This window comes from Nerophis ophidion, linkage group LG10, assembly GCF_033978795.1.
Source record: "Nerophis ophidion isolate RoL-2023_Sa linkage group LG10, RoL_Noph_v1.0, whole genome shotgun sequence".
NCBI lineage: Eukaryota > Metazoa > Chordata > Actinopteri > Syngnathiformes > Syngnathidae > Nerophis > Nerophis ophidion.
The window spans coordinates 1,726,950-1,753,628 of record NC_084620.1 but is presented as its reverse complement, the minus strand read 5'-3'; the positions used below and the strand labels follow the sequence as shown (position 1 = coordinate 1,753,628).

At 41.7% G+C, this 26,679-nt stretch overlaps 1 protein-coding gene across 1 annotated transcript; it reads left to right on the top strand.

The window, feature by feature from the left end:
• Positions 1-5,253: 5,253 nt before the first annotated feature.
• mtpn (myotrophin) lies at positions 5,254-25,275 on the top strand. The gene is made up of 4 exons (XM_061911992.1): positions 5,254-5,624; positions 19,523-19,636; positions 19,726-19,809; positions 24,220-25,275. Exons 1-4 carry the CDS (start codon positions 5,553-5,555, stop codon positions 24,304-24,306), a joined length of 357 nt encoding a protein of 118 aa, XP_061767976.1. The 5' UTR covers positions 5,254-5,552; the 3' UTR covers positions 24,307-25,275.
• Positions 25,276-26,679: the final 1,404 nt, after the last annotated feature.

The following is a 26,679-nucleotide window of genomic DNA, read 5'->3' as shown; positions in this document are numbered from 1 at the left end:
AATTCATGGACAAGGTTGCTACAACCAGTAATAAAATGAAAGGCACTGATATAAATAGAGATGGGAATCAAAAATAGGTTATTCTCTGTGTATACATTTCCCAGTCAACATTATTTCAAAATAAGGTTTGAAATATCTCATGTTGCATTCTATGAGCCTATGTCATTATCCATCCATCCTTTTTTTCTACCGCTTGTCCCTTTTGGAGTGGCGGGGGGTACTGGGGCCTATCTCAGCTGCATTCGGGCAGAAGGCGGCGTACACCCTGGACAAGTCGCCACCTCATCACAGGGCTAACACAGATAGACAGACAACATTCACACTCACATTCACACACCGAGGACAATTTAGTGTTGCCAATCAACCTATCCCCAGGTGCATGTCTTTGGCAGTGGGAGGAAGCCGGAGTACCCGGAGGGAACCCACGCAGTCACTATTAGAAGTAAATCCAAACAAACCTTTGCATGGTGAAGTGAAGTGAATTATATTTACATAGCACTTTTTTGTAGTGACTCAAAGTGCTTTTACATAGTGAAACCCAATATCTAAGTTACATTTAAACCAGTGTGGGTGGCACTGGGAGCAGGTGGGTAAAGTGTCTTGCCCAAAGGACACAACGGCATTGACAAGGATGGCTGAAGCAGGGATCGAACCGGGAACGCTCAGATTGCTGGCACGGCCACTCTACCAACTGAGCTAAACCACCTGGTATATTGGACGGTTTATTTTTGAGCTGGATGACAAAGATTCATCCTGTTTGCTCTTTCATTCAACTTTTTTTAATTTTATTTTATATTTTGTAATAGTATTTTTAGAATGTGCCGCGGACCGTTAAAAAAAATAGCTACAGGCCCCAAATTATTCCCCGGGCCAAACTTTGGACACTCCTGAGTTAGGGTTACAGCATTGAGTTACAACCAAGGGACACAGCTAAAGTGTGAATTTTAATTTTGGGACAATTAGTAAGGAGGAGACCCTGCACCAAGTGGAGGAGTTCAAGTACCTAGGAGTCTTGTTCACGAGTGGGGGAAGAGTGGATCGTGAGATCGACAGGCGGATCGGTGCGGCGTCTTCAGTAATGCGGACGTTGTACCGATCCGTTGTGGTGAAAAAGGAGCTGAGCCGGAAGGCAAAGCTCTTAATTTACCGGTCGATCTACGTTCCCATCTCACCTATGGTCATGAGCTTTGGGTCATGACCGAAAGGATAAGATCACGGGTACAAGCGGCCCAAATGAGTTTGGGTCTCTCCCTTAGAGATAGGGTGAGAAGCTCTGCCATCCGGGAGGAACTCAAAGTAAAGCCGCTGCTCCTCCACATCGAGAGGAGCCAGATGAGGTGGTTTGGGCATCTGGTCAGGATGCCCCCCGAAGGCCTCCCTAGGGAGGTGTTTAGGGCACGTCCAACCGGTAGGAGGCCACGGGGAAGACCCAGGACACGTTGGGAAGACTATGTCTCCCAGCTGGCCTGGGAACGCCTCGGGATCCCCCGGGAAGAGCTAGACGAAGTGGCTGGGGAGAGGGAAGTCTCCCCCCTCTGACCCCTCAGGCGGTACTGCATAAAAAAACGTCATCAGTGTGTAAAGGATATCACCACAGGAACACTTCATAAAACCACTGTCAGTAACTACAGTTGGTCGCTACATCTGTAAATGCAAGTTAAAACTCTACTATGCAAAGCCGATCCCATTTATCAACAACACCCTGAAACGCCGCCGGCTTTGCTGGGCCCGAGCTCATCTAAGATGGACTGATGCAAAGTAGAAAAGTGTTCTGTGGTCTGACGAGTCCACATTTCAAATTATATTTGGAAATAGAGGACCTGGTGTCCTCCAGAACAGAGAGGAAAATAACCTTTCGGATTGTTATAGGCGCAAAGTTTAAAAGCCAGCATCTGTGATGGTATGGGGGTGTATTAGTGCCCAAGGCATGGGTAACTTACACATCTGTGAAGGCACCATTAATGCTGAAAGGTCCATACAGGTTTTGGAGCAACCTATGTTGTCATCCAAGCAACATTATCATGGACGCCCCTGCTTATTTCAGCAAGACAATGCCAAGCCACATGTTACAACAGCGTGGCTTCGTAGTAAAAGAGTGCGGGTACTTTCTTGGCCCGCGTGCAGTCCAGACATGTCTCCCATCGAAAATGTGTGGCGCATTATGATGCGTAAAATAGGACAGCGGAGACCCCGGACTGTTGAACGACTGAAGCTCTACATAAAACAAGAATGGGAAAGAATTCCACTTTCAAAGCTTCAACAATGAGTTTCCTCAATTCCCAAACGTTTATTGAGTGTTGTTAAAAGAAAAGGTGATGAAACACAGTGGTGAACATGCCCTTTCCAAACTATTTATGCACGTGTTGCAGCCATGAAATTCTAAGTTAATTATTATTTGAAAAAAAACAATAAAGTTTATGAGTTTGAACATCAAATATGTTGTCTTTGTAGCATATTCAACTGAATATGGGTTGAAAATTATTTGCAAATCGTTATATTCCATTTATATTTACATCTAACACAATTTCCCAACTCATATGGAAACAGGGTTTGTATTTAAACATTTATTTTATTATGAATTCATACAAAATACAAATCGCTTAAAATCAAATATACAATGTTGTGTATAATCTGATTGAGGGGCAGTTATGTGTAATCACGTAATTCTTATTTTGTTCATTATTTGTCTTTATGAGTTAATCCAGGGGTGTCAAACGTACGGCCAGAGGGCCGGATCAGGCCCGCAAACAGGTTTTATCCGGTATACAAATTACCTAAAATGTTTGAATGAAAGAAACAGCTCTTCTACATGTGTCTACTGGATGTTCTTTGTATCTTACTAAGATACAAAGAAACATATAAGATAAGATACATATTACACATAAGATACATATTAAGATGTGACTTTAAGGTTTTACTACTTACGTTTAAAATACTACACGGTCTAGCGCCAGCCTATCTTGCCGATTGTATTGTACCATATGTCCCGGCAAGAAATCTGCCTTCAAAGGACTCCGGCTTATTAGTGATTTCCAAAGCCCAAAAAAAGTCTGCGGGCTATAGAGTGTTTTCATTTCGGGCTCCAGTACTCTGGAATGCCCTCCCGGTAACAGTTCGAGATGCTACCTCAGTAGAAGCATTTAAGTCTCATCTTAAAACTCATTTGTATACTCTAGCCTTTAAGTAGACTCCCTTAGTAGACCGGTTGATCTGCCGTTTCTTTTCTTTTTCTCCTATGTCCCACTCTCCCTTGTGGAGGGGGTCCGGTCTGATCCGATGGCCATGGATGACGTACTGGCTGTCCAGAGTCGGGACCCAGGATGGACTGCTTGCCTGTGTATCGGCTTGGGACATCCCTGCGCTGCTGATCCGCCTCCGCTTGGGATGGTTTCCTGCTGGCTCCACTGTGAACGGGACTCTCGCTGCTTTGTCGGATCCGCTTTGGACAGGACTCTCGCGGCTGTGTTGGATCCATTATGGCTTGAACTTTCACAGTATCATGTTAGACCCGCTCGACATCCATTGCTTTCCTCCTCTCCAAGGTTCTCATTGTCATCATTGTCACCGACGTCCCACTGGGTGTGAGTTTTCCTTGCCCTTATGTGGGCCTACCGAGGATGTCGTAGTGGTTTGTGTTGTGGTTTGTGCAGCCCTTTGAGACACTAGTGATTTAGGGCTATATAAGTGAACATTGATTGATTGATTGATATCTCTGGATGATGGTACATATGTACAAAATAAACCACATGATATTAGTACATCAATCGAGGAAAATGATCAAACTACATACACGGCATACTGTAATTTGATTTTGATATCATTTTATCTTGATGGATTGATTGGTTGGTTGCTTGGTTCGCATTGCCGGCAGTAAGTCGAACACATTTCCAGTGAGGGTTGGACTCCGCCAAGGCTGTCCTTTGTCACCGATTCTGTTCATAACTTTTATGGACAGAATTTCTAGGCGCAGTCAAGGCGTTGAGGGGTTCCGGTTTGGTGACCGCAGGATTAGGTCTCTGCTTTTTGCAGATGATGTGGTCCTGATGGCTTCATCTGACCGGGATCTTCAGCTCTCGCTGGATCGGTTCGCAGCCGAATGTGAAGCGACCGGAATGAGAATCAGCACCTCCAAGTCCGAGTCCATGGTTCTCGCCCGGAAAAGGGTGGAGTGCCATCTCCGGGTTGGGGAGGAGACCCTGCCCCAAGTGGAGGAGTTCAAGTACCTAGGAGTCTTGTTCACGAGTGAGGGAAGAGTGGATCGTGAGATCGACAGGCGGATCGGTGCGGCGTCTTCAGTAATGCGGACGTTGTACCGGTCCGTTGTGGTGAAGAAGGAGCTGAGCCGGAAGGCAAAGCTCTCAATTTACCGGTCGATCTACGTTCCCATCCTCACCTATGGTCATGAGCTTTGGGTCATGACCGAAAGGATAAGATCACGGGTACAAGCGGCCCAAATGAGTTTCCAGGTCTCTCCCTTAGAGATAGGGTGAGAAGCTCTGCCATCCGGGAGGGACTCAAAGTAAAGCCGCTGCTCCTTCACATGGAGAGGAGCCAGATGAGGTGGTTCGGGCATCTGGTCAGGATGCCACCCGAACGCCTCCCTAGGGAGGTGTTTAGGGCACGTCCAACCGGTAGGAGGCCACGGGGAAGACCCAGGACACGTTGGGAAGACTATGTCTCCCGGCTGGCCTGGGAACGCCTCGGGATCCCCCGGGAAGAGCTAGACGAAGTGGCTGGGGAGAGGGAAGTCTGGGTTTCCCTGCTTAGGCTGTTGCCCCCGCGACCCGACCTCGGATAAGCGGAAGATGATGGATGGATGATGGATTGAAAATGAACACCATTAAGTTGACTGATGAACATTATCACATCATTCATTCAGAAAATATAAATAATGACAAACAAAGATAGAATACTATTTAGTGTAAAAAAAAACAACAACATTATAATTTGTATACTTTCAGAATGTGCTTCTTCTATTTTTATAGACAGAAAACAATCTGAAGGTGTCTTTATTTTTAAGTTATCGTGCAGGGATTTTACCAGTCCGGCCCACTTGGGAGTAGATTTTTCTCCATGTGGCCCCGATCTAAAATGAGTTTGACACCCCTGATTTAATAATCGGTCCATCCATCCATCCATCCATTTTCTACCGCTTATTCCCTTTTGGGGTCGGTCGTGTTTCATTAAAACGTGCAAGTGTACCTAATGAGGTGTCCGGCGGTGTTAACTTCCGTGTTACGACACCGGAAGTGCTGGTGCTCGAAAGGCGGATCCCTCTTTTGCGAACTCGCCTTTCTTATTAGTTTCACTCTTTGTCGCGCCCTTCCATATTTTAATTATAGCATTAAAATCAAACTTATGTTCTTCGAGTTAAGCCTCTTTATTTGACTGAGTGTTAATTTCCCCCCGCCGTGACGACAGGAAGAGCCCCCCCCCCCCCCCTCCGCCCCCCTCCTTGCTAGCAACGAAGCTAACTTTTTGTTAGCATCACTCTTTGCCATCGAAGCCGAGCAGCTAGCGGCGCCGACTCTCTCACTAGAAGCCCGGCGACAATGGGGGACAAAGAACTCGCGTGGCTATTGCAGACCGGAGACCTGGCCGACGTGGCTGAGATGCTCAAGACGGTAAGGAAGAAAGTGTTGTGCCCGGTGAAGCGAGTTAATTCGCGGCATCCCTCCGACAAGTGGCCGGGGAAAGCTAGCATGCTAACGCTAGCCGGAGTTGACTAATGACAAGTTGATAAACGAACAATTATTTTTTTTAATTTACTATAATGACAATGGATCTCATGTTTTTGTTATTACCAAAACGACACCGGAATTAAAATTTTGGGTTTGAATAAATGTTTTCTGGAGTCAAGGCGTTAGCATTTATGACGTGCTGTCTTTCAGGCGACATCGCTGACAGGAACGGGATCAGTCGTTTTTTTAGCCATTTTGTATTGTTTTTCTTCACTCTTAATAATGTGTGCCATTGCATAATAAAGCCAACTCGACTCCTTATAATTATGGAAGTTATATCCCTACGAGTAGACGCCGTGCTGGCTAGTTAGTAGGGCTGAGAATTTTTGGGTGTCCCATGATTCGATTCAATATCGATTCTTGGGGTCACGATTCGATAATATATCGATTTTTTTCGACTCAACGCGATTCTCGATTCAAAAATGATATTTTTCCAATTCAAAACGATTCCGTATTCATTCATCCATCCATCCATTTTCTACCGCTTACACTAGCCTTGGAGGTGTACCTGTAGGGAACCCACGCATTCACTGGGAGGACATGCAAACTCCACACAGAAAGATCACTAGCCTGGGATTGAACCCAGGACTGCAGAACCTTCGTATTGTGAGGCAGACGCACTAAACCAGGGGTCTCAAACACGCGGCCCGCACCTTAATATGAAAATTTATTGTTGGTGCGGCCCGCGAGTTTTGTATGAATAACGCTTTACAGCGTCATACTTGTATACCCTCGCTTTTTACGGGGGACTCCCAGTTGTATGTGCCCCTCCAGGGGTAATCATTCTCCCGAATTCCCCCCTGACAACGATAATAAGGGGGAACCGTGGAGGCACTGCCTTTAACATCCTCTACAATCTGTACAAACAGCGTTACCACAGATGATGGGCTAGCTGTCCAAAATGGGGACCCAGGGTGGACCACTCATCTGGGCATCAGTTTGGGACGTCTCTGCGTCGCTGACCTGTCTCCACTTAAGATGATCTCCTGCTGGCCCCACTATGGACTGGACTCTCACACTATTATGTTAAATCCACTATGGACCGATCGCCCAGGGGGATCCCCTCCTAGGTTTCTCATTGTCATCCCATTGGGTTGAGTTTTTTTCTAGCCCTGATGTGGGATCCGAGCCGAGGATGTCGTTGTGGCTTGTGCAGCCCTTTGAGACACTCGTGATTTAGGGCTGTATAAGTAAATATCCATGTGGCCCTGTGATGAGGTGGCGACTTGTCCAGGGTGTACGCCGCCTTCCGCCCGAATGCAGCTAAGCTTGGCTTCAGTACACCCCGCAACTCCAAACGGGACAAGCGGTATGAAATGGATGGATGGATGGATGGAAGTAAACTTTGATTGATTGACTTTGAAATGTATTACAGAAGGCGGGGCCTTGTGAAAAAAAAAAAAAAAATTGTGTTTGAATAAGCCACTTGTCTGTTAACGTAAATGACGTGCTACTTCAACCACTCACATCGCAATCAACCCGTGACGCTGATGAGAGCGATGCTGGGAAATCTAAAACAGAACAGCCGACATATCGGATAACGACAGAGCGAAAAGTTAGAGAACTTTTACTAAAAGAACGCAGCAATTTCAGTGGACGATCAGTGTCGCAAAACAGTTGCAATAGCAGAATCGATATCAGCACACGACTCCTCGCTGCGTTGTTTGAATCAAACAGTCGCTTTGGCACTACGTCACATCTATGAAATCCAGCCCGGCGATCCTGATTGGTTCATTATTTTTTGGTATTTAGAAAGAGTTAGCAATACCCTCAAGCCCAGATCGTTGTGTGGAGCTTAGCGAACTACAAGGATCTGGGGAGAGTCGGGTCACAGGATCACGTGACTGTTGTAACGCTTAATGTGATCGTTGATTGGTTAACGTATGTGTATGCACCTGCACAAAGAAAATACAATGTAGTAGTGCAGTGTTGCGTTGAGAATGATCAAAGGCAAAAGATAATATCAATGAGTCGAGTCACATCTTCTCCTCCCAGGCAGGTGCATTTTCCCATAGGACTGCAATCTATTAGTGGTGCTAGATAACACCATGTATTTTGCGTAACTCATCATGTACACATTATTCATTCCTCCAGGATCCGATTTGTGTTTTTCACCAAAAGTTAATGAACTTGAGGTTCCTGTAGAAGTTTGTGTTTTTACCGCGTTTCACAGTTCTGGGTAGTTTATACAAATCACGCTGATGACGTATGGAGGAGTGGTTTAGTGTATGTATACACTGATTCCACCATATAAATAGACAGACAGTATTAGGTCAGAGTTATTTTAATAAAAAGTAAATTAATGGAATACAAAGCAATAATAAACAACATGATTTTTTTAAAAGAAGTGTAGTGAATTGTTCATTAAGTCAGGCTTTTGTCCGCAATGTCCAACAGTCAAAATATCGTCCTCTCAGTAAATGATGAATTCACGAGGGTCAGGTGATTCCTTTTGGTCCATTCCAGTTTGGAATAACAATATATAAAAAATAAATGTCAGTGTTTATGTAACGACTACAACACAAACAGATTGGTTTTAGGTTGTTAGGATTAGCAATCTGTTCACTCGGTTTGAGGCTTATAAATACACAGAGTGTCACTGACTACTTTTAAAACATATAGTTAAGTAAATGATTAGTATTTGATCTCATTTGCCTTCATTCCATTTGTGTACTGCCCCCTTTTCCCATTTATCTAACAAAGTCTCAAGAGTAGTAAGCAGCTGAGGTCGTTGCTTCAAGTCCGGCTTTATACTACTCCGTAAATACGTTTAAAAGAGTATGTCCACTTCTCGTCGCTTCGCGTATCAAAATGAAGTTTGTCTAAATTAATAAAACAACATTAATATAAAGTTTAAAGACTACGGCTGAGTAAAAACATTGCAAAATCGTTCCACTGTACAGCGTTCTTCAGCACAAAGATGCCCTACAAAAGTTCCTGCAAGTCGAAAGTTCCTTTCTTTCTTCTTTCTCTCTGTTTTCAGGTTTGTTGTAATAGAAATACACAAGAAATAAACAAGTCGATTAGCATCATGCAATGGCAGTCCTGTGTTCAAAAAATAAGTTTTAGGAATATCCCCAACTGTGTTTAACCAATCAGCGTTTGACAGCACAGCCCGCCACTTTTCCACCGCAAGAACTTCCTCATTTACCCAGGTAAATAAAGTTCCTTCAGTGTTTCCACCAAAAAACACATTTAGTTTTTCCCGGATCTTTTCGGAGTTCCTCCTAGCAGGCGGGACTTTTCCAAGTGACCAGGAACCTTTTTGGGCGCGGGCTGTGCTTTCGAGTGCTGATTGTTCGAACACAGTTTGGGGCGTTCCTAAAACATCTCTTACAAACCCACGACCGCCATCGGAATTTACATGGCGATAGAGGTGGGAATCTTTGGGTACCTCACGATTTGATTACGATTCAGGAGCTACGATTCAATTAATAACCGATTATTGATCTTTAATTTATATATATATATTCATGCGGTTTTACATTTCTTTTCGTTACGCTAAATGAGCCTTTATCACTTTCAACTTTCAAAAACAGTAAATTTTTATTAAGAAACAGTTTCATTAATTCCCATTACATTTATTAAGTGTGTGCAAAACTGGAACATAAGTGCCCTATAATAAAGGAGCTGGTCGGAAATGTACAATTTTAGAACTGTCTGTATTACTTTATTTTCAACAAATTAATCAATTATTGATTATTGACGTTTATTCATCAATTCTGTAATCGTCCATGTCTGAATTTCGATGCATCCTAAAATCGATCTCCTGCACCTCTACACGGCGACTTGTAGAGGTGCAGGACATAAAATTATTTTGTTCTTATTTGAGGAGGTATTTATTTCTATTACAACAAACTTGATAAAAGAGACAAGAACAATAGGAGCTTTTGAAATGCAGGAACTTTTGTGGGGCATCTGTGTGCTGAAGAACGCTGATCCGTGGAACTGTCTTGGAGTGTGTTTTACTCCTCTATAGTCTTTAACTATATGCAGTTTATTGTTGATTATTAGATTTTATAAACTTAATTTTGTTACTCGAAGCTTTGAGAAGTGGACAGACTCTTTAAAACGTATTTACTGAGGTGTATGAAGCCGGATTGGAAGCGGCAACATCAGGTGCTTACCATTCTGACTTTGTTGGATAAATGTGGAAAAAGGAAGGCAGTACACGGTGGAACAAAGGTGAATAACATCAAATCTTAATTTTTTTTTTTTATTACATGTTGTAAAAGTAGGCTGTTAGACTCCATTTGTGTATTTATTAGCCTCAAGTTAACAAAATTCTAATGCTAACAAGCCGATGTGTTTCTTGTCTTTCTGAGATAAACACTGACATTTATTATTTATATATTGTTATTTACAGCTGAAATGGATCAAAAAGAATCGCCTGACCCTGATTAATTCATAATTTACTCAAAGGATGACTTTCTGATTTTTGGACATTGCGGACCAAAGCCTAACTTTTTATTAACAATTCGGTAAACTTTATTTTATAAATCATATTGTTTTGTTTATGACTGCTTTGTATTTTGTTTACTTTTTAGTAAAGCAACTTGAACATGGTATTGTCTATTTACAGGGTATTAGTATAGAAATAGTAAACCACTCCTCCATACATTATCAGCCTGATTTGTACAAACTACCCTAAACTGTGAAATGTGGTGGAGACACAAACCCCACACTTCTCCAGGACCCTATAGATCCAGGAACCAAATGTTCCTGAATGTCTTCTTGGAAAAGTGCTTAAGGTTGGGGTAACCTTCCAAACCTGGCTGGCAGGAAGTCCGAAAAGTTCCTGAAGAACTAGATATACATACATTGAAGTATATATAAATTTGCAGCGAAAGTTGTAATGTTTTGAGTTTTATTTGTGATTACATTTTTTTTTTTTTTTATGCAATCAATGTCTTACATATAGCTTTAAGCATGTTGCAAACCGCACCTTTTAATCTGTAGTTTTAAAGGGGAACTGCTTTTTTGGGGGAATTTCAGTCACAATCCTTATGTAAGACAAAAACACGTGTTTTTCTTTTGTATTGTTTTTTTTTAAACTCATAAATAAGCACAAGCAAAAGTTTGCTTAAAAACATCCAAACACTCCCTTTAAGGTTTTATATACTCACTGAAAGTATACATTTAATTTAGTAACAGGCACATTCATAACATGTAATATATATGTATTTTGATCATTTTAAGAATACAGCGGTGCATTAATTAAAAAAATGCATTGTTTTCTTTTTCCTTTGTCAACATCACTGATTACTACTCACTGCAGACATAATGAGAACCAACAAACATAAAACACATCACTTACTGTACAAGGTCTGCTTTCACTGGGATGCCGACTGATGGGATGTTTAAATATTCCTATTTAGATGAACAATGAGCCATAATCCTCACAAAGAAAAAAGGACCGCTGCTATAGTTTGTCTGTGTTAGCATATATAAGAACAATATCACTAATACATGGTTAATATTCAAATCCCAAAATTTAAAGGCCTACTGAAACCCACTACTACCCCCACGCAGTGTGATAGTTTATATATCAATGATGAAATATTAACATTGCAACACATGCCAATACGGCCTTTTTAGTTTACTAAATTGCAATTTTAAATTTCTTGGGAGTTTCGTCTTGGAAACGTCGTGTAATGATGACGTGTATGCAAGACGTCACAGGTTTTTAGAAAGTATGAGCACTACGCACACACACAGCTAAATGTCGTCTGCTTTAACGGCATAATTATACAGTATTTGGAGAACTGTTTTGCTGAATCTTTTGCAATTTGTTCAATTAATATTGGAGAAGTCAAAGTAGCAAGATGGAGTTGGGAAGATTTAACCTTTAGCCACACAAACACACGATGATTCCTTGTTTAAAATTCCTAGAGGTGAAAATTTACTATGGATCAGAGCGCAGTCAAGCGAACATGAAACACGACGGAATGTCAACCAGCAGGTTTCGGCGAGAAAATTGTGGTTAAAAAGTCGCTTCTTACCGGAGAAAAGCTGAGCTTGTGCTGTCCATAGCTGCCGTCGACTCCCCTGAGATACTGCGCGTCAACACACCCGTGGACGTACACCTCCGACTGTCAGGCACTATTTAACTCACTAAAATACTAGCAACACAATAGAAAGATAAGGGATTTCCCAGAATTATCCTACTAAATGTGTCTAAAAACATCTGAATACGTCCCAATGCAATCGCGTTTTATTTTTTTTCAACTTTTATTTATCTATTTATATTTCTAGTCCGTTGCTATCCGTTATATCCTCAAACACGAATCTTTCATCCTCGCTCAAATTAATGGGGAAATTGTCGTTTTCTCGGTCCGAAGAGCACTTTTTGTTGGAGGCTCCCATTAAAAACAATGGGAATATGTGAGGAGCCCCCACACTTGCGACGTCATCGTCTGCGACTTCCGGTAGAGGCAGGGCTTTTCTCTTAGCACCGAAAGTTGCAAACTTTATCGTGGATGTTGTCTACTAAATCCATCCATCCATCCATCCATTTTCTACCGCTTATTCCCTTTCGGGGTCGCGGGGGGCGCTGGCGCCTATCTCAGCTACAATCGGGCGGAAGGCAGAGTACACCCTGGACAAGTCGCCACCTCATCGCAGGGCCAACACAGATAGACAGACAACATTCACACTCACATTCACACACTAGGGCCAATTTAGTGTTGTCAATCAACCTATCCCCAGGTGCATGTCTTTGGAGTTGGGAGGAAGCCGGAGTACCCGGAGGGAACCCACGCATTCACGGGGAGAACATGCAAACTCCACACAGAAAGATCCCGAGCCTGGATTTGAACTAATCCTTTCAGCAAAAATATGGCAATATCGCGAAATGATCAAGTATGACACGTAGAATGGACCTGCTATCCCCGTTTGAATAAGAAAATCTCATTTCAGTAGGCCTTTAAATGGAATAATGTTGGCACTTTTTGGATGGGAATAGAGGGCCTCCCACTAACTCAATTGTAAGCAAACTTTTCTTTACATTTATTTATCAGTTAGAGTGCATTATAAAAAAAGACGTCTGACTTTTTATCTTTCAAAATATTGTAAATGATAGGCAAATGTACAATTTCCCTTTAAATCAGCATTTGTAGATTGGCCACAATAGTTTGTTCATTTATTGTTCAGATGCTATTTAGTAAATAAACACAGCTTTCATCGAGATTATAAAGATAATAAAACATCACACACACTAAGGTGAAGCTAAGGCTGCACAATTAATGACATTTTAATCACAATCACAATTTTGGCTGCCACAATTAAATGAGGGTGATCGTCGGCGATAATAACAGTGAAGAAGCAGGCTCCAGTGCATATCAAATTAATACTTTTCACAACCGGGGCAGCAGAGAACAGTCTTGTAAAGCGCACGTCGTTCCACGCCAGAGACCATTGTGTATTAGCACAAAACTCCACCACCAAGTGCAAGTGAAACATTCACATGCTAGGTCTGGTAACCTAGCATAAAATGAAGTGATTGGAGAGCAATGCCAGGGACACGTTAAACAGCCAATCACGTAACATTCTCAAATATAAAGTTTCATTGCGCCATCTTTCTGTCTCTTTGTTGATTCTTTACATGCAGTGAGAAGAGAAACTAAAAATGAGTGCTTTAGAGCAGTGGTTCTCAACCTTTTTTCAGTGATGTACCCCCTGTGAACATTTTTTTAATTCAAGTACCCTCTAATCAGACCAAAGCATTTTTGGTTGAAAAAAAGAGATAAAGAAGTAAAGTACAGCACTATGTCATCAGTTTCTGATTTATTAAATTCTATACCAGTGCAAAATATTGCTCATTTGGAGTGGTCTTTCTTGAACTATTTGAAAAAAAAAGATATAAAAATAACTAAAAACTTGTTGAAAAATAAACAAGTGATTCAATTATAAATGAAGATTTCTACACATAGAAGTAATCATCAACTTAAAGTGCCCTCTTTGGGGATTGTAATAGAGATCCATCTGGATTCATAAACTTCATTCTAATTCCTAATTAATTTCTTCACAAAAAAAGAAATCTTTAACATCAATATTTATGGAACATGTCCACAAAAAAATCTAGCTGTTAACACTAAATATTGCATTGTTCCATTTCTTTTCACTGTTTATGAAATTACATTCATATTTTGTTGACGTATATTATTCCAAAAATATATTTATAAAGGATTTTTGAATTGTTCCTATTTTTAAAATATTTTTGAAAAATCTCACATACCCCTGGGCATACCTTCAAGTACTCCCAGGGATACGCGTACCCCCATTTGAGAACCACTGCTTTAGAGAGCAAATTAATTGTGGCTAAAACAGGAAAGTCATCCTGACATAGGGCTGCACAAGACATAGGGCTGCACAATTGTTTGCAACATCATCACAGTATTTTTCAAAGCAAAACATAACAAGAACACCACTGGCTAGTTTATCTTTAACAGAACACAATTGTCTATTTGTCTATGTGTTTATGTAATAAAAATGATTAGTGATTACGGTCTCGCCAAAACAAAGGCGCAGGGAGCGCGTCCGCGCATACAAAAGCAGTCCAAGAGAAGCAACAAACAATTTGTCGTCATGTTGTACATTCAATGACAGCTAACACTTGCTATGCAAATGGCTATACTAGCTAACAACACCTAAAGCTAACGCACGTGGCTACGTAATTATGTCTTCGCGTAGGAGAAGTCGTGAGAGGGCGAGATAAACGGTGTAAGATAAATTGGAAAGTTGGCGCCCTCTAGGCATCTGTCTTTGTGTTGCAAACAGTGATTTTGGCAGCAACGATTAAATGAGTGATAGTCGGCGAAATTAGCATTTAAAAAACAGGCTCCGCTGTTCTGTCTCCCTGTAATGTTTGTCTGATCTTGAATGGGATTGTGCTGAAAATTGTAATTTTCCTGAAGGAACTCTCCTGACGGAATAAATAAAGTACTATCTAATCTAATCTAATTTCAAACCAAGCACGTTCACAACCAACTGACACCCAACAACTATGGGGTCACCGTTAGAGAGTTACAGTGGACTCATATGAGAGCAAGAGTGAGCTTTTTATCCTTTTTCTGTACAAGAGACACAGACGACAGTGTGGCTTTACATAGCTTTATTTTCATTATCTCCCACATAAACAACTTAAATAATGTACGTAACTGCGTCATAGTGTACACGTCATTCCCAGTCCTTAGGAATTAAAAAAAAAAAAGATAATTTTGTACAAAAATAAAAGATGTAGGATTTCAAATATTATCAGAGACAGGTAAGTTTGTTAAAGCAATAATCACAGGCTTTAGCTAACAGACTGAAAAACAACACATTGATTCCCCCCATCGCTACAATATGCTAAAAAGTTTAAATTAAAGTACCACTGATAGTCGCACACACTACCCTCTGTATTTGACCTATCCCCTTGTTCCACCCCCTGGGAGGTAAGGCGAGCAGTGAACAGCAGCGTTGGCTGCGCTCGGAATCATTTTGGTGATGCCCTAATTCCAACCCTTAGTATGACTCGGCCAGGGTTTGAACTCACAACCTACCGATCTCAGGGCGGACACTAACCATAAGGCCACTTAGCAGGTATATGTAGTGTGAAAAAATGATAAAACATTCATCCCTGATGACCTCCTTAAAGTTCTGTAATCAATATCCAGCAGCTAAAATGTGTCAAACATAGGGCTGGGCCAATAATACGATATCAAAATATATAGCGATAGACACATAATCGATATCAATATAAAATGTGTTCGATAATATATTCAATATATATTTACATTTTTTGGTCAGGAGAAACCAGAAATTATGAACCAAGATTTGTTTCATGGAGTCAATAGCGCTTTGGGAATCCAGCGAACAAGAAACAGGAAGTGTCACTGAGCAATGGGAGGGACACGCTAACAGCCAATCACATAACAGTATCAACTACTGAGTGTTCCACCTTTCTTGCTGTTCAGCTCCCAGTCCCAGACTGTAGTAGTCCAGAAGCGCAGGGGAGGCGTTCCCTCTGGTTTACCCGACAATGGGTCTGCTAAACTCCGCTTTTGGCTCGAAATGACGAGGCCACAGACTCGTGACAATTTGGTTGCATTATTCTTATTTCTGCAGGACACAACCGGACACATTCACCTTTCTCCAGGACTGCTGCACATGCCACCGCTCCCTCTCCTCACTCTTCCACTAACTCACTGACATCAATTACCCAACACACCATTCTTAAAGGAGCACACACATACAATACTCTAGTGTGCTTTTGCTGTGGATTCATTGCATGGAATGTGACGAGAAACTGTGATATCTTGATATATCAACTCAATAACAGAAATTTGTCGTTAGTTTTGTTGGTTTTAATACAGACTTGCTGTAACATCCTGACACTTCCATTGTGTCTGCCTAATGAGTCAATAGCTCATGCACTGCTGCCATCTTTAGTCTCAAATCTGCATCTGCCTTCAAATCTACTTTAAATTTTTTCTTACCTTAGCCAGGCTCATTCTACCTGGCTACCAGCAACCTTCTCCACTGATAAATAGCACCCCCGGTAAGTTGGAAATTGTTTTACTGTATTTATTGGCAGGCTTAAATAAGTCATAAAAAATACCAATACGTATCGATATCAATCAATATAAGAAACATTTATTGTTTTTTAGTGTTTCGGCCATATTGCCAAGCCCTAGTAAAACATGTCGGAATTGTGTACTGTTTTGCGTTTTACCCATAATTATTGGTAATGGATTTAATTGTGTGGGGATTTATATTGTCCATATCTCAAAGGGCAAGTTGTGTGTTTTGTACCACATGTATTAACTTTCTGTGTTGTTTTTAATTAATCGGACCGTCGGTGGGAGTGAAGTGAATTATATTTATATAGCACTTTTCTCTAGTGACTCAAAGCGCTTTACATAGTGAAACCCCAATATCTAAGTTACATTTAAACCAGTGTGGGTGGCACTGGGAGCAGGTGGGTAAAGTGTCTTGCCCAAGGACACAACGGCAGTGACTAGGATGGCGGAAGCGGGAAATGAACCTGCAACCCTCAAGTTGCTGGTACGGCAACTCTACCAACCGAGCTATGGGAAAGGCTGTCTGAATGGTACCTATATGTTGCATCGATTCTGTGCACTCAGTCACTGACCATTACATTGGTAACTAACAATACTAATATACTCCATCAGATGGCAGCGCATTGTCAAAATCTATCCATCCATTTCCTACCTCTTGTTTAATGTTGTCCAATGCTGACATGGGACCTGCCGCGCGCCGTAGTGTATCGATCTTTGCTCTATAATATTCCAGACAGCCAGACGGCCATGGTTAAGCAATGTTCAGTGCTAATAATGAGCTGTACTTGACCTTAAGCAGAGTAAGAAGGCAGTGTAGATTCAGATCTTCTCATTTGGTGGTTCTATTAGCGCTCCCGAACAAGCCTCTCGCCCCCAGTCGTCACTTTGACCAACACTTGACATTTTTATTTTAATTGTGTGGCTGACGTTAGAGCAGTGTTTTTAAACTCATTATACCAGGGGTGTCTGAATATATATATTTTTTTATTTTTTATTTTTTATTGTACTTTGGCATATCATAACAATCTAATGAGTTAATGAGATATTTTATTAGATATTACACTTATCACCCACTGTATAACACAAAGCTAAGATGTTTTTTTGTTTTTTTTAGATAAATCAGCATATTGTGAATTTCAGTGCGTTCCTTGCCTTTTCCATTTATACCTCCACCAGGAGGTCATGTGAATGCCAGGGTTTGTTTGTTGGTTAATTATTTCATGACCCCGCCTCCACCCACAGAGACAAAGCCAGTTGATGACTGACAAGAGGCTTTACTTTGCGTCTTTTATTTCGCTATAAACAGCTCAAAAAACTATAAGGCACATACTGATGATACGTGCACAGAAATTACACAAATGGGATTAGGATCAAGTGATTCAGTTATGGGAGTGATCCAGATCATGGTCTGGATTCAGGATTTTTTTCTTAATGAGATGACAAGGCCTGGTGGAGGTCTGCGCTCTGAGTGCTTTTCTAGTTCTGCATGCGGCCCTCACTTGAAAAAGTTTAGGCACCCGTGCTTTACAGGAAATGATTTGTTGCGTTACACTGACTTGCTGCAATGTCTCCACCAGTTGTAACTGATGTGTGCTCATTTTTGCTGTAAACCCCCAGGGAGGCGTGGGAGGGGGGGCATTTTGACCAAATGCCTGAATCACCTCATCTGGCTCCTATCGATGTGCAGAAGCGGCGCCTTGATATTGTCTTTTCTGACATAACCCAAAGCTCATGACCATAGGTGAGGATGGGGATGTAGATTGACCGGTAAATTGAGCGCTTTGCCTTCCGGCTCAGCTCTTTCTTCAACACAACAGATCGATAAAGGGTCCGCATCAGCGCAGACACCGCACCGATCTGCCTGTCGATCTCACGATCCACTCTTCCCCCACTCGTGAACAAGACCCCGACATACTTGAACTCCTTCACTTGGGGCAGGATATCCTCCCCGACTTGGAGATAGCATTCCACCCTTTTCTGGGCGAGAACCCTGGACTCGGACTGGGAAGTGCTGATTTTCATCCCATTCCTTTCACACTTAGCTGCGAACCGATTCAGTGAGAGCTGAAGATCCTGGCCAAATGAAGCCAGCAGGACCACATCGTCCGAAAAAAGCAAAGACTTAATCCTGCAGCAACCAAACGGGATCCCCTCAACGCCCTGACTGGGCCTACAAATGATGTCCATAAAAGTTGTAAACAGAATCAGTGACAAAGGGCAGCCCTGGCGGAGTTCAACCTTCACCAGAAACTGGTCCGACTTACTGCTGGCAATGCAGACCAAGCTCTGGCACTGATCATACAATGAGGCGGTCCGATACCCCATCCTCTCTGAGTACTCTCACAGGACTTCCCGAGGGACACGGTCGAATGCCTTCTCCAAGTCGACAAAACAAAAGTTCACTGGTTATGCAAATTCCCATGCACTATCAAGGATCCCACGGAGAGTATAGGGTTGGTCGACAGTTCCACGACCAGGACAAAAACAGGATGTCCCCATCAAATCAGGTGGTCGACATTAACCGTTCAGCTGCAAAGAAGTCATACTGTAAAAAATCTAATTAAAACACTGTAAGGTGATTGGAGTGAGGTTAGCCAGGTTAGTGAAGTTAGCATGTTAACATGCTGTTTGTATCCTTACTGTGTTTATGTCATTTCTTGCACTTTGAATTGTTAAAGTAAGTTTTGAACTTCAGGTTATGCTGTATTGTCTTAATTGTGATGTCTCCCCACCGGCCAAAGAAAGTTGATTAATTTTTCAACTTAAAGATTTTAATTGAGCAAAACCTTCTTTAGTAAATGATTAAATAAAAACTCAATTATCATACACAATTATTCGAGGGCTAATCATTCATTTTCCAGATCATTGATCAAGAAAATGTCTTCCGGTGGTCATGTTTTTAATTTTCATTTCTTTATTTATTATTATTATTATTTTTTTTACAATGTTAGGTCATATTTGGTCCTATGAGGACCCCCATTTAATTAAGGAGTATCTCTAAGGCTTGTACAATACAGAAGACAAGAAGATGTTCAAAGTGGATAAGGTGTTTTAATTTGACACTGCTGTAACTAGATCCACCTAAACTACCTGAGAGCTCTTAACTAATGACCCTTTGCTTTGGGTGCAGGAAGTCATGTCATAAAGGGCCACATTTGTGTGTTTATAATAATGATTAAAAGCAATTATGTAATGACCTTTCTTTTTTCTGTGTGGCAGGCAGATGATGTCAATCGGACCCTGGATGGCGGCAGGAAGCCTCTGCACTATGCTTGCGATTTTGGTCGGAAGGACCTGGTGGAGTTCCTCATCTCCAAAGGAGCAGATGTCAACGTAACATCTCATTGTCTACCTTTGCTACATTCTCAAATGTCTTTTTTGCCTGTAAATACCTGATTGTTGTTTCTCTACCTCCTTCGCAGGCCCCTGACAAACATGGCCTCACTCCGCTGATCTCTGCCTGCCTGGAGGGCCATGCCAGCTGTGTCAAGTTCCTCATAGATAAGGTTGTTAATATTTTTATACACGATGACACATCAGTGTGAGCCCCTCGTGCAGATTGGATTACAGCGGGTTTCAACGTAAATTGTGCCTCAGTTTTTGTATCTCGTCCTAGTTATCGTACAACAATGTATTTCTCATAACACTGTTGAGCCTTGCGTTTGTTCGTTTCTCTCTCAAAAACAGGCAGAAAGACGTCTTACTTTGTGCATCGCTCTCAGCACTTGAGCGTGTATAACAGTAGAATTAACAGAACAGATTGACCACTCTTTTCAGTCATTCACAATAGTTGTCTCTTCGGTGACCAGAGCAAGCTGCAACTTTATACACACAGGAAGCACATACAGAGAGCTTTGCGACTCTCCAGTGAGAAGTGCCTTAAAGTAACAAAAAATAGCAGGAAAAAAATGTGATTTCAAAGCCAAATGTCCCGTTATATATCAGCATGAAATCAGGTGGAAATATGAGCCCATTATCACAGACGAACAACCGAAAATGCTGTAAAAAAAATAGATCACAAAAAAAAGTCTGACTTCAAATCACTTTGAGATATTCGATATCTATATACAGTGAAGAAAATAAGTATTTGCAAGTTCTCCCACTTGGAAGTCATGGAGGGGTCCAAACCTTTCACGGTAGGTGCATGTCCGCTGTATGAGAGATAACCTAAAAAGAAAAATCCAGAAATCACAATCTACGATTTCTTTTAACAATTTATTTGTGTGATAAAGCTGAAAATAAGTATTTGAACATCAACATTAGTATTTGGTAGAGTAGCCTTTGTTTGCAATTACAGAGGTCAAACGTTTCCTGTAGTTCTTCACCAGGTTTGCACAGACTGCAGGAGGTATTTTTGGCCCACTCCTCCACACAGATCTTCTCTAGATCAGTCAGGTTTCTGGGCTGCCGCTGAGTAACACAGACTTTCAGCTCCCTCCAAAGATTTTCAATTGGATTTAGGTCTGGAGACTGGTTAGGCCACTCCGGAACCTTGATATGGTTCTTACGAAGCCACTTCTTGGTTTTCCTGGCTATGTGCTTTGGTTCATTGTCATGTTTGAAGATCCAGCCACGACTCATCTTCAATGATCTGACTGAGGGAAGGAGGTTTTTGGCCAAAATCTCACAATACATCGCTGCAGTAATTCTCTCCTTAATACAGTACATTTGTCCTGTCCCATGAGCAGAAAAACACCCCCAAAGCATGATGCTACCACCCCTATGCTTCACAGTAGGGATGGTGTTCTTGGGATGGTACGCATCATTCTTCTTCCTCCAAACACGCATTGTGGATATATGACCAAAAAGGTCAATTTTGGTCTCATCTGTCCACAAAACTTTCTCCCATGACTCCTCTGGATCATCCAAATGGTCATTGGCAAACTTAAGACGGGCCTTAACATGTACTGGTTTAAGCAGGGAACCTTCCGCGCCATGCATGATCTCAAACCATGACGTCTTAGTGTCTTACCAACAGTGACCAAAGAAACAGTGCTCCCAGCTCTTTTCAGGTCATTGACCAAGTCCTGCCGTGTAGTCCTGGGCTGATTCCTCACCTTTCTTAGCATCATTGAGACCCCACGAGGTGATATCTTGCATGGGGCTCCACTCCGATTGAGATTGACCGTCATGTTTAGCTTCTTCCATTTTCTAATGATTGCTCCAACAGTGGACCTTTTTTCACCAAGCTGCTTGGCAATTTCTCCGTAGCCCTTTCCATCTTTGTGGAGTTGTACAATTTTGTCTCTGATGTCTTTGGACAGCTCTTTGCTCTTAGCCATGCTGAATGTTTGGGTCTTACTGATTGTATGGGGTGGGCAGGTGTCTTTATGCAACTAACAACCTCACACAGGTGCATCTGATTCAGGATAATACAGTGGAGTGGAGGAGGACTTTTAAAGGCGGACTAACAGGTCTTTGAGGGTCAGAATTCTAGCTGATAGACAGGTGTTCAAATACTTATTTTCAGCTGTATCACACAAATCAATTGTTAAAAAATCATAGATTGTGATTTCTGGATTTTTCTTTTTAGGTTATCTCTCGTACGGTGGACTTGCAACTACTGTGAAAATTTCAGACCCCTCCATGATTTCTAAGTGGGAGAACTTGCAAAATAGCAGGGTGTTCAAATACTTATTTTCTTGACTGTAGGTTAAATCTTTGCTTAAAGAAAAGTGTCAATTTTATTTTGTTTTATTTACTTAGGATAATTAAAATGTATTTACCTTTCAATTAGGGTACAATGCTAAACAAGTAATGCAAAATAATAGTTCGTATCCTTTAAAATAGTTACTTGCATTATTATATATCATGAATACATTACATTATAAACACTTAATAGTTTTGATCAAATATTTCTTCAGTTAAGGAGTATGATGTCGACAAAAGCTCTGTCTTCATAAAGCCAAATATTTTTTTTAGTAACTTATTGCATATTGTTCCGTGTGGGACCTTGAGACAAGAATATGTTCAGTTACAGTCTAAAAGTAAAAGGTTTTCCTTTACTTGATATTTTTACATTTTTATATGTAAAAATCAAATCGCAATTTTGGAGAGGAAAATTGCAATTAGGGGTTTTGTCAAAATCGTGCTGCCCTAGCACCAATGTGAATAGTTTTGATATTCTTTTATACACATAGCAACACAACAATAGTATACATTACTGACATCTACCACCTCCCACTGGTCCATCAAGGTTTGACAAAAACAAGCTGTTCAAAAATGTTGGGTATCTCTTGCTTACTTGACTAAAAGGGGCCCTGAAATACCATCCCATGCAGTCATCAAAAATGTATGATTTTAGTTTATAAATGGTTGATTTATATAGGCTTGTAAGGTAAAGTTTTGTACCTGACAAGTTTCGGCAATCTTGCTTCTGCAGCCTTCATCAGAAGTGTCACGTGATGTTAGCGTGATGTTGTCTGTGACGTGTTATATGGTTTGTTCCATCCCACCTGAAGTGGTGGGATGGCGGTGTCCCCTGGTGTGCGCCGGGGGTAGGGCGGGGTGGGCCCCCCCCCTGTTGTCTGGATGTCTACCAAACGGCCGGGGGTGGCCCTGCAGGACTGCATCCCAGGTGTGGGATAGTTGATATGCTCCTTCGTCCCTGTTGACAGTCTTTCCTTCCCAGCCTATATAAATCAACCATTTATAAATACACGTCAGTAGGCTAAATGAACCTCTTAACATGTATGATTTTAGGTTGAACAAGGGAACCTACTTGAGTCAACAATTATCTGTGTTGATGACCCACTTATCTAGTCCTGGTTTACCATCATTTCGTTACTAGAAGGTGCCTGCATAAGACAAAGCGTTGAAAATATATTAAGTGACTTCCTCTTTAGTCCAAACTAAGCTTCAAAATAAAATCAATGCAGTCTTAACCTGCATTCTGCCACAATAACTATGGGTAACAAAATTATTGTTAAACACTGAAAGAAAGTTGTGTGCCTCTATGGAAGCTTTATTGACATTCTAATCAAGACATACAACAACATTAGCGCAGCAGTTTTGTTGGGTCACAGTTTAAAATATTATTATAAAAAGGCAATCTAAATGGAAAAATAATTGCCAAGAATTTAGGAAAATGACATAGGTTGAAAAATCATTTGTTACCCAGGCTTAAGTTTCTGGCAAAAGTAAATTTACAAGCAATGCGCATTTTCATGTTCGGTGATGTCGGGGTCAGTAAGCCAGTCTGAAGGGGGTCAATATAAATGGGTTGCACTGTATAACACTACATGTCACATTGCCATCTTTCTGTGTGCAACTCCCCATGTTTAAAGCACATAAAGAGCCTGCTGACTAGTGGTACTCATTCATACGCACTTGTGTTTGCAGACAGCGTGCCTTTTGTGTGCATCGTGGGAGCTGACCCCGCCCCTGCACTAGTACCCCCACTCTCCAGCCACCCGTGTAAAAGGCCGTTTAACCTCAATAGGTGACCCGGGCGTTAAATCGCTGCAGAGTGCTGACAATGGGGTGTAGCGAGTCTTGTTGAGAAAACACACCTATTAGTATGCTGAGTTGCAAAAGTCCAAGTGCGGCAGAATATTATGTACAGTACACTCACTGGCCTGTCTATTAAATACACCTGTGCAGTCCAATAACAACAGTAGCAATAAATAGTACATTTGGATTGAGCTATTAACTGGACACCGTGTTTGTCATTAGCAATGGTGTGCAACTCTTCTGGCAGTATAAATGCAGCATCTCCTTAGTGCAGGTGTGTCTAATACAGGGGATACTTCTTTCTAAATGAGCTCACAAGTGTCAGTTGAAAGGTTCTATAACATTCATGAGTTTAAACCTAAAGGAGGTATAGGGATTGTGCAGCTGTATTTTAGCTACAAATGTGGCACCTGCCCTTGCCTCTTTGGCACCTGACCTATTATTAATATTCATGTCCTCCGCAGGGCGCTGACAAGAACCAGAAGGGTCCAAACGGCATGAGCGCCTTTGAGGCAGCCGAAGACGACGGCATCAAGGCTCTTCTCAAGTGAGGGGGAGGCTGGGGGCATGGGCGTGAATGGTGCGGGGGGCATAATGGGAATGAGTGCTCGGCCCCCCACAGCAGACTCAGCGGGGGTACCACCTGTAGAGAAGATGGCCCAGCCCCTTCACCTTTATCAACCTGTTGTCTTCTCACTGCTTCTGTCTGTAAGCTGGGGAGGGGTCATCTTGCCTGTCTAGTGGTTTCTATAACCTTTCCTCTTCTTCCCACCTCTCTGAGATGTGTTTTTTCTGTCTCTCTTATTTTTTTAGGGGGGGGTCATTTCCATTTAACGTGAGGATGAGGGTGAGGGGGGTGCTCACGCCTCTCCAACAAAAGACGAGGCTCAGCACTTAAACTTGATGTTGCTATTTTGTACCAATCCACTTACCATGGCGTGTGACCTGGTTGCACTGTACAATTGTCCACTAAAGAAAGGTTAAAATGATTTTTAATAAACCTCCCTCTGCCCCCTCCCGCAGCCCCCCAAAGAATTAACTTCCTAGAGCCGCTTTAACATATCACATTGTGCTTTGGCGTGGCATCATTTATTTCCTGTGTCCATTGACCAATCACCATGCTGGCTAACAACTAGGAGCACTTGAATGTTCTACAAGTCACACTAACGGTGAAAAACAAAAATGAGCAGCATTTTGGAACTTGTAGTGGTTTTTTTTTTGCAGCTTTTGTTTTGCTTTGCTACTGAGTGACTAGGAGTTAGATTTTAAACTGGATGGGGGGTGAGAATACCCTCTTTCTCCCCTCCCATTGCCTTGGATTTGCTTTATCTTGCATGATTGCTTTTTCTTAGGCCATCACACGCTCGATGTCCGTTCTCGGTTGCTTTCAGATCAACAAATTATGACAAATGCTACTACTAGGGTCATGGACGCCACCAGAAAAAAAAATGCTGTCAAACGCTGACTTTGTTGTGACAAAAAGTCTGTAAAAACAAATAAAAAATGTCCTTAAAAGCTCATCTGATCTGAATCTGAGACCATTTTTGCATGTCACTTTGTACACCTGCACAATTTAAAATGAACATTGGTCGTCTTTGCTGCCCTGCGCCACATTAAAAACCTACTGAAATGAGATGTTCTTATTTAAACGGGGATAACAGGTCCATTCTATGTGTCATACTTGATCATTTCGCGATATTGCCATATTTTTGCTGAAAGGATTTAGTAGAGAACATCGACGACAAAGTTCGCAACTTTTGGTCGCTAATAAAAAAGCCTTTCCTTTACCGGGAGGAGCAGACGATGTGCGCGTGACGTCACGGGTTGTAGGGCTCTTTACATCCTCACATTGTTTATAATGTGAGCCACCAGCAGTAAGAGCTATTCGGACCGAGAAAGCGACAATTTCCCCATTAATTTGAGCGAGGATGAAAGATTCGTGGATGAGGATATTGATTGTGAAGGACTAAAAAAAAAAAAACAGGCGAGGGCAAGAGATACTGATTACTAGGATAATTCTGGAAAATCCTTTATCTGCTTATTGTGTTGCTAGTGTTTTAGTGAGATTAAATAGTACCTGAAGTCGGAGGGGTGTGGCCACGGGTGTCTTGACACCAGAGTCTCGGAGGGAAGTCACGCAGCTGCACGGACGGCGCAAGCTCCGCTGATTTCCGGTAAGAGGCGACTTTATACCTCAATTTTCTCACCGAAAACTCCCGGTAGACATTTAGTCGGGATCCATGTTCGCTTGACCGCTCTGATCCATAGTAAAGCTTCACCTCCGGGAATTTTAAACAAAGAAACACTGGCTGTGTTTGTGTGGCTAAAGGCTAAAGCTTCCCACCTCCATCTTTCTTCTTTGACTTCTCCATTATTAATTGAACAAATTACAAAAGATTCAGCAACACATAAGTCCAGAATACTGTGTAATTATGCGATTAAAGCAGACTACTTATAGCTTGGATCGGGTTCGAAAATAATGTCCGCTACAACCCGAGACGTCAAACGCACGCGTCATCATACTGCGACGTTTTCAACACAACACTTAGCGGGAAATTTAAAATTGCAATTTAGTAAACTAAAAACGCCGTATTGGCATGTGTTGCAATGTTAATATTTCATCATTGATATATAAGGTATCAGACTGCGTGGTCGGTAGTAGTGGGTTTCAGTAGGCCTTTAAAAAGGACGAAATACCGTGTGGAAACACTTAAACGCTTTTCAAAATAAAAAGTCCAGGCAGGTGCGATTGATGCGTACAGCAACACTCTTAGAATATAAACGCAGATGTTCTCTTTGTCTCCATGGAGCTGACTGAATAATCTTGATGTCAGGCCCAGGAAGACATCGATGATGATGATGGTTATGAGGATCCAGGCAGACGCAAATGAGAAACGATTCATATGCAATATGTTTTCATTTGG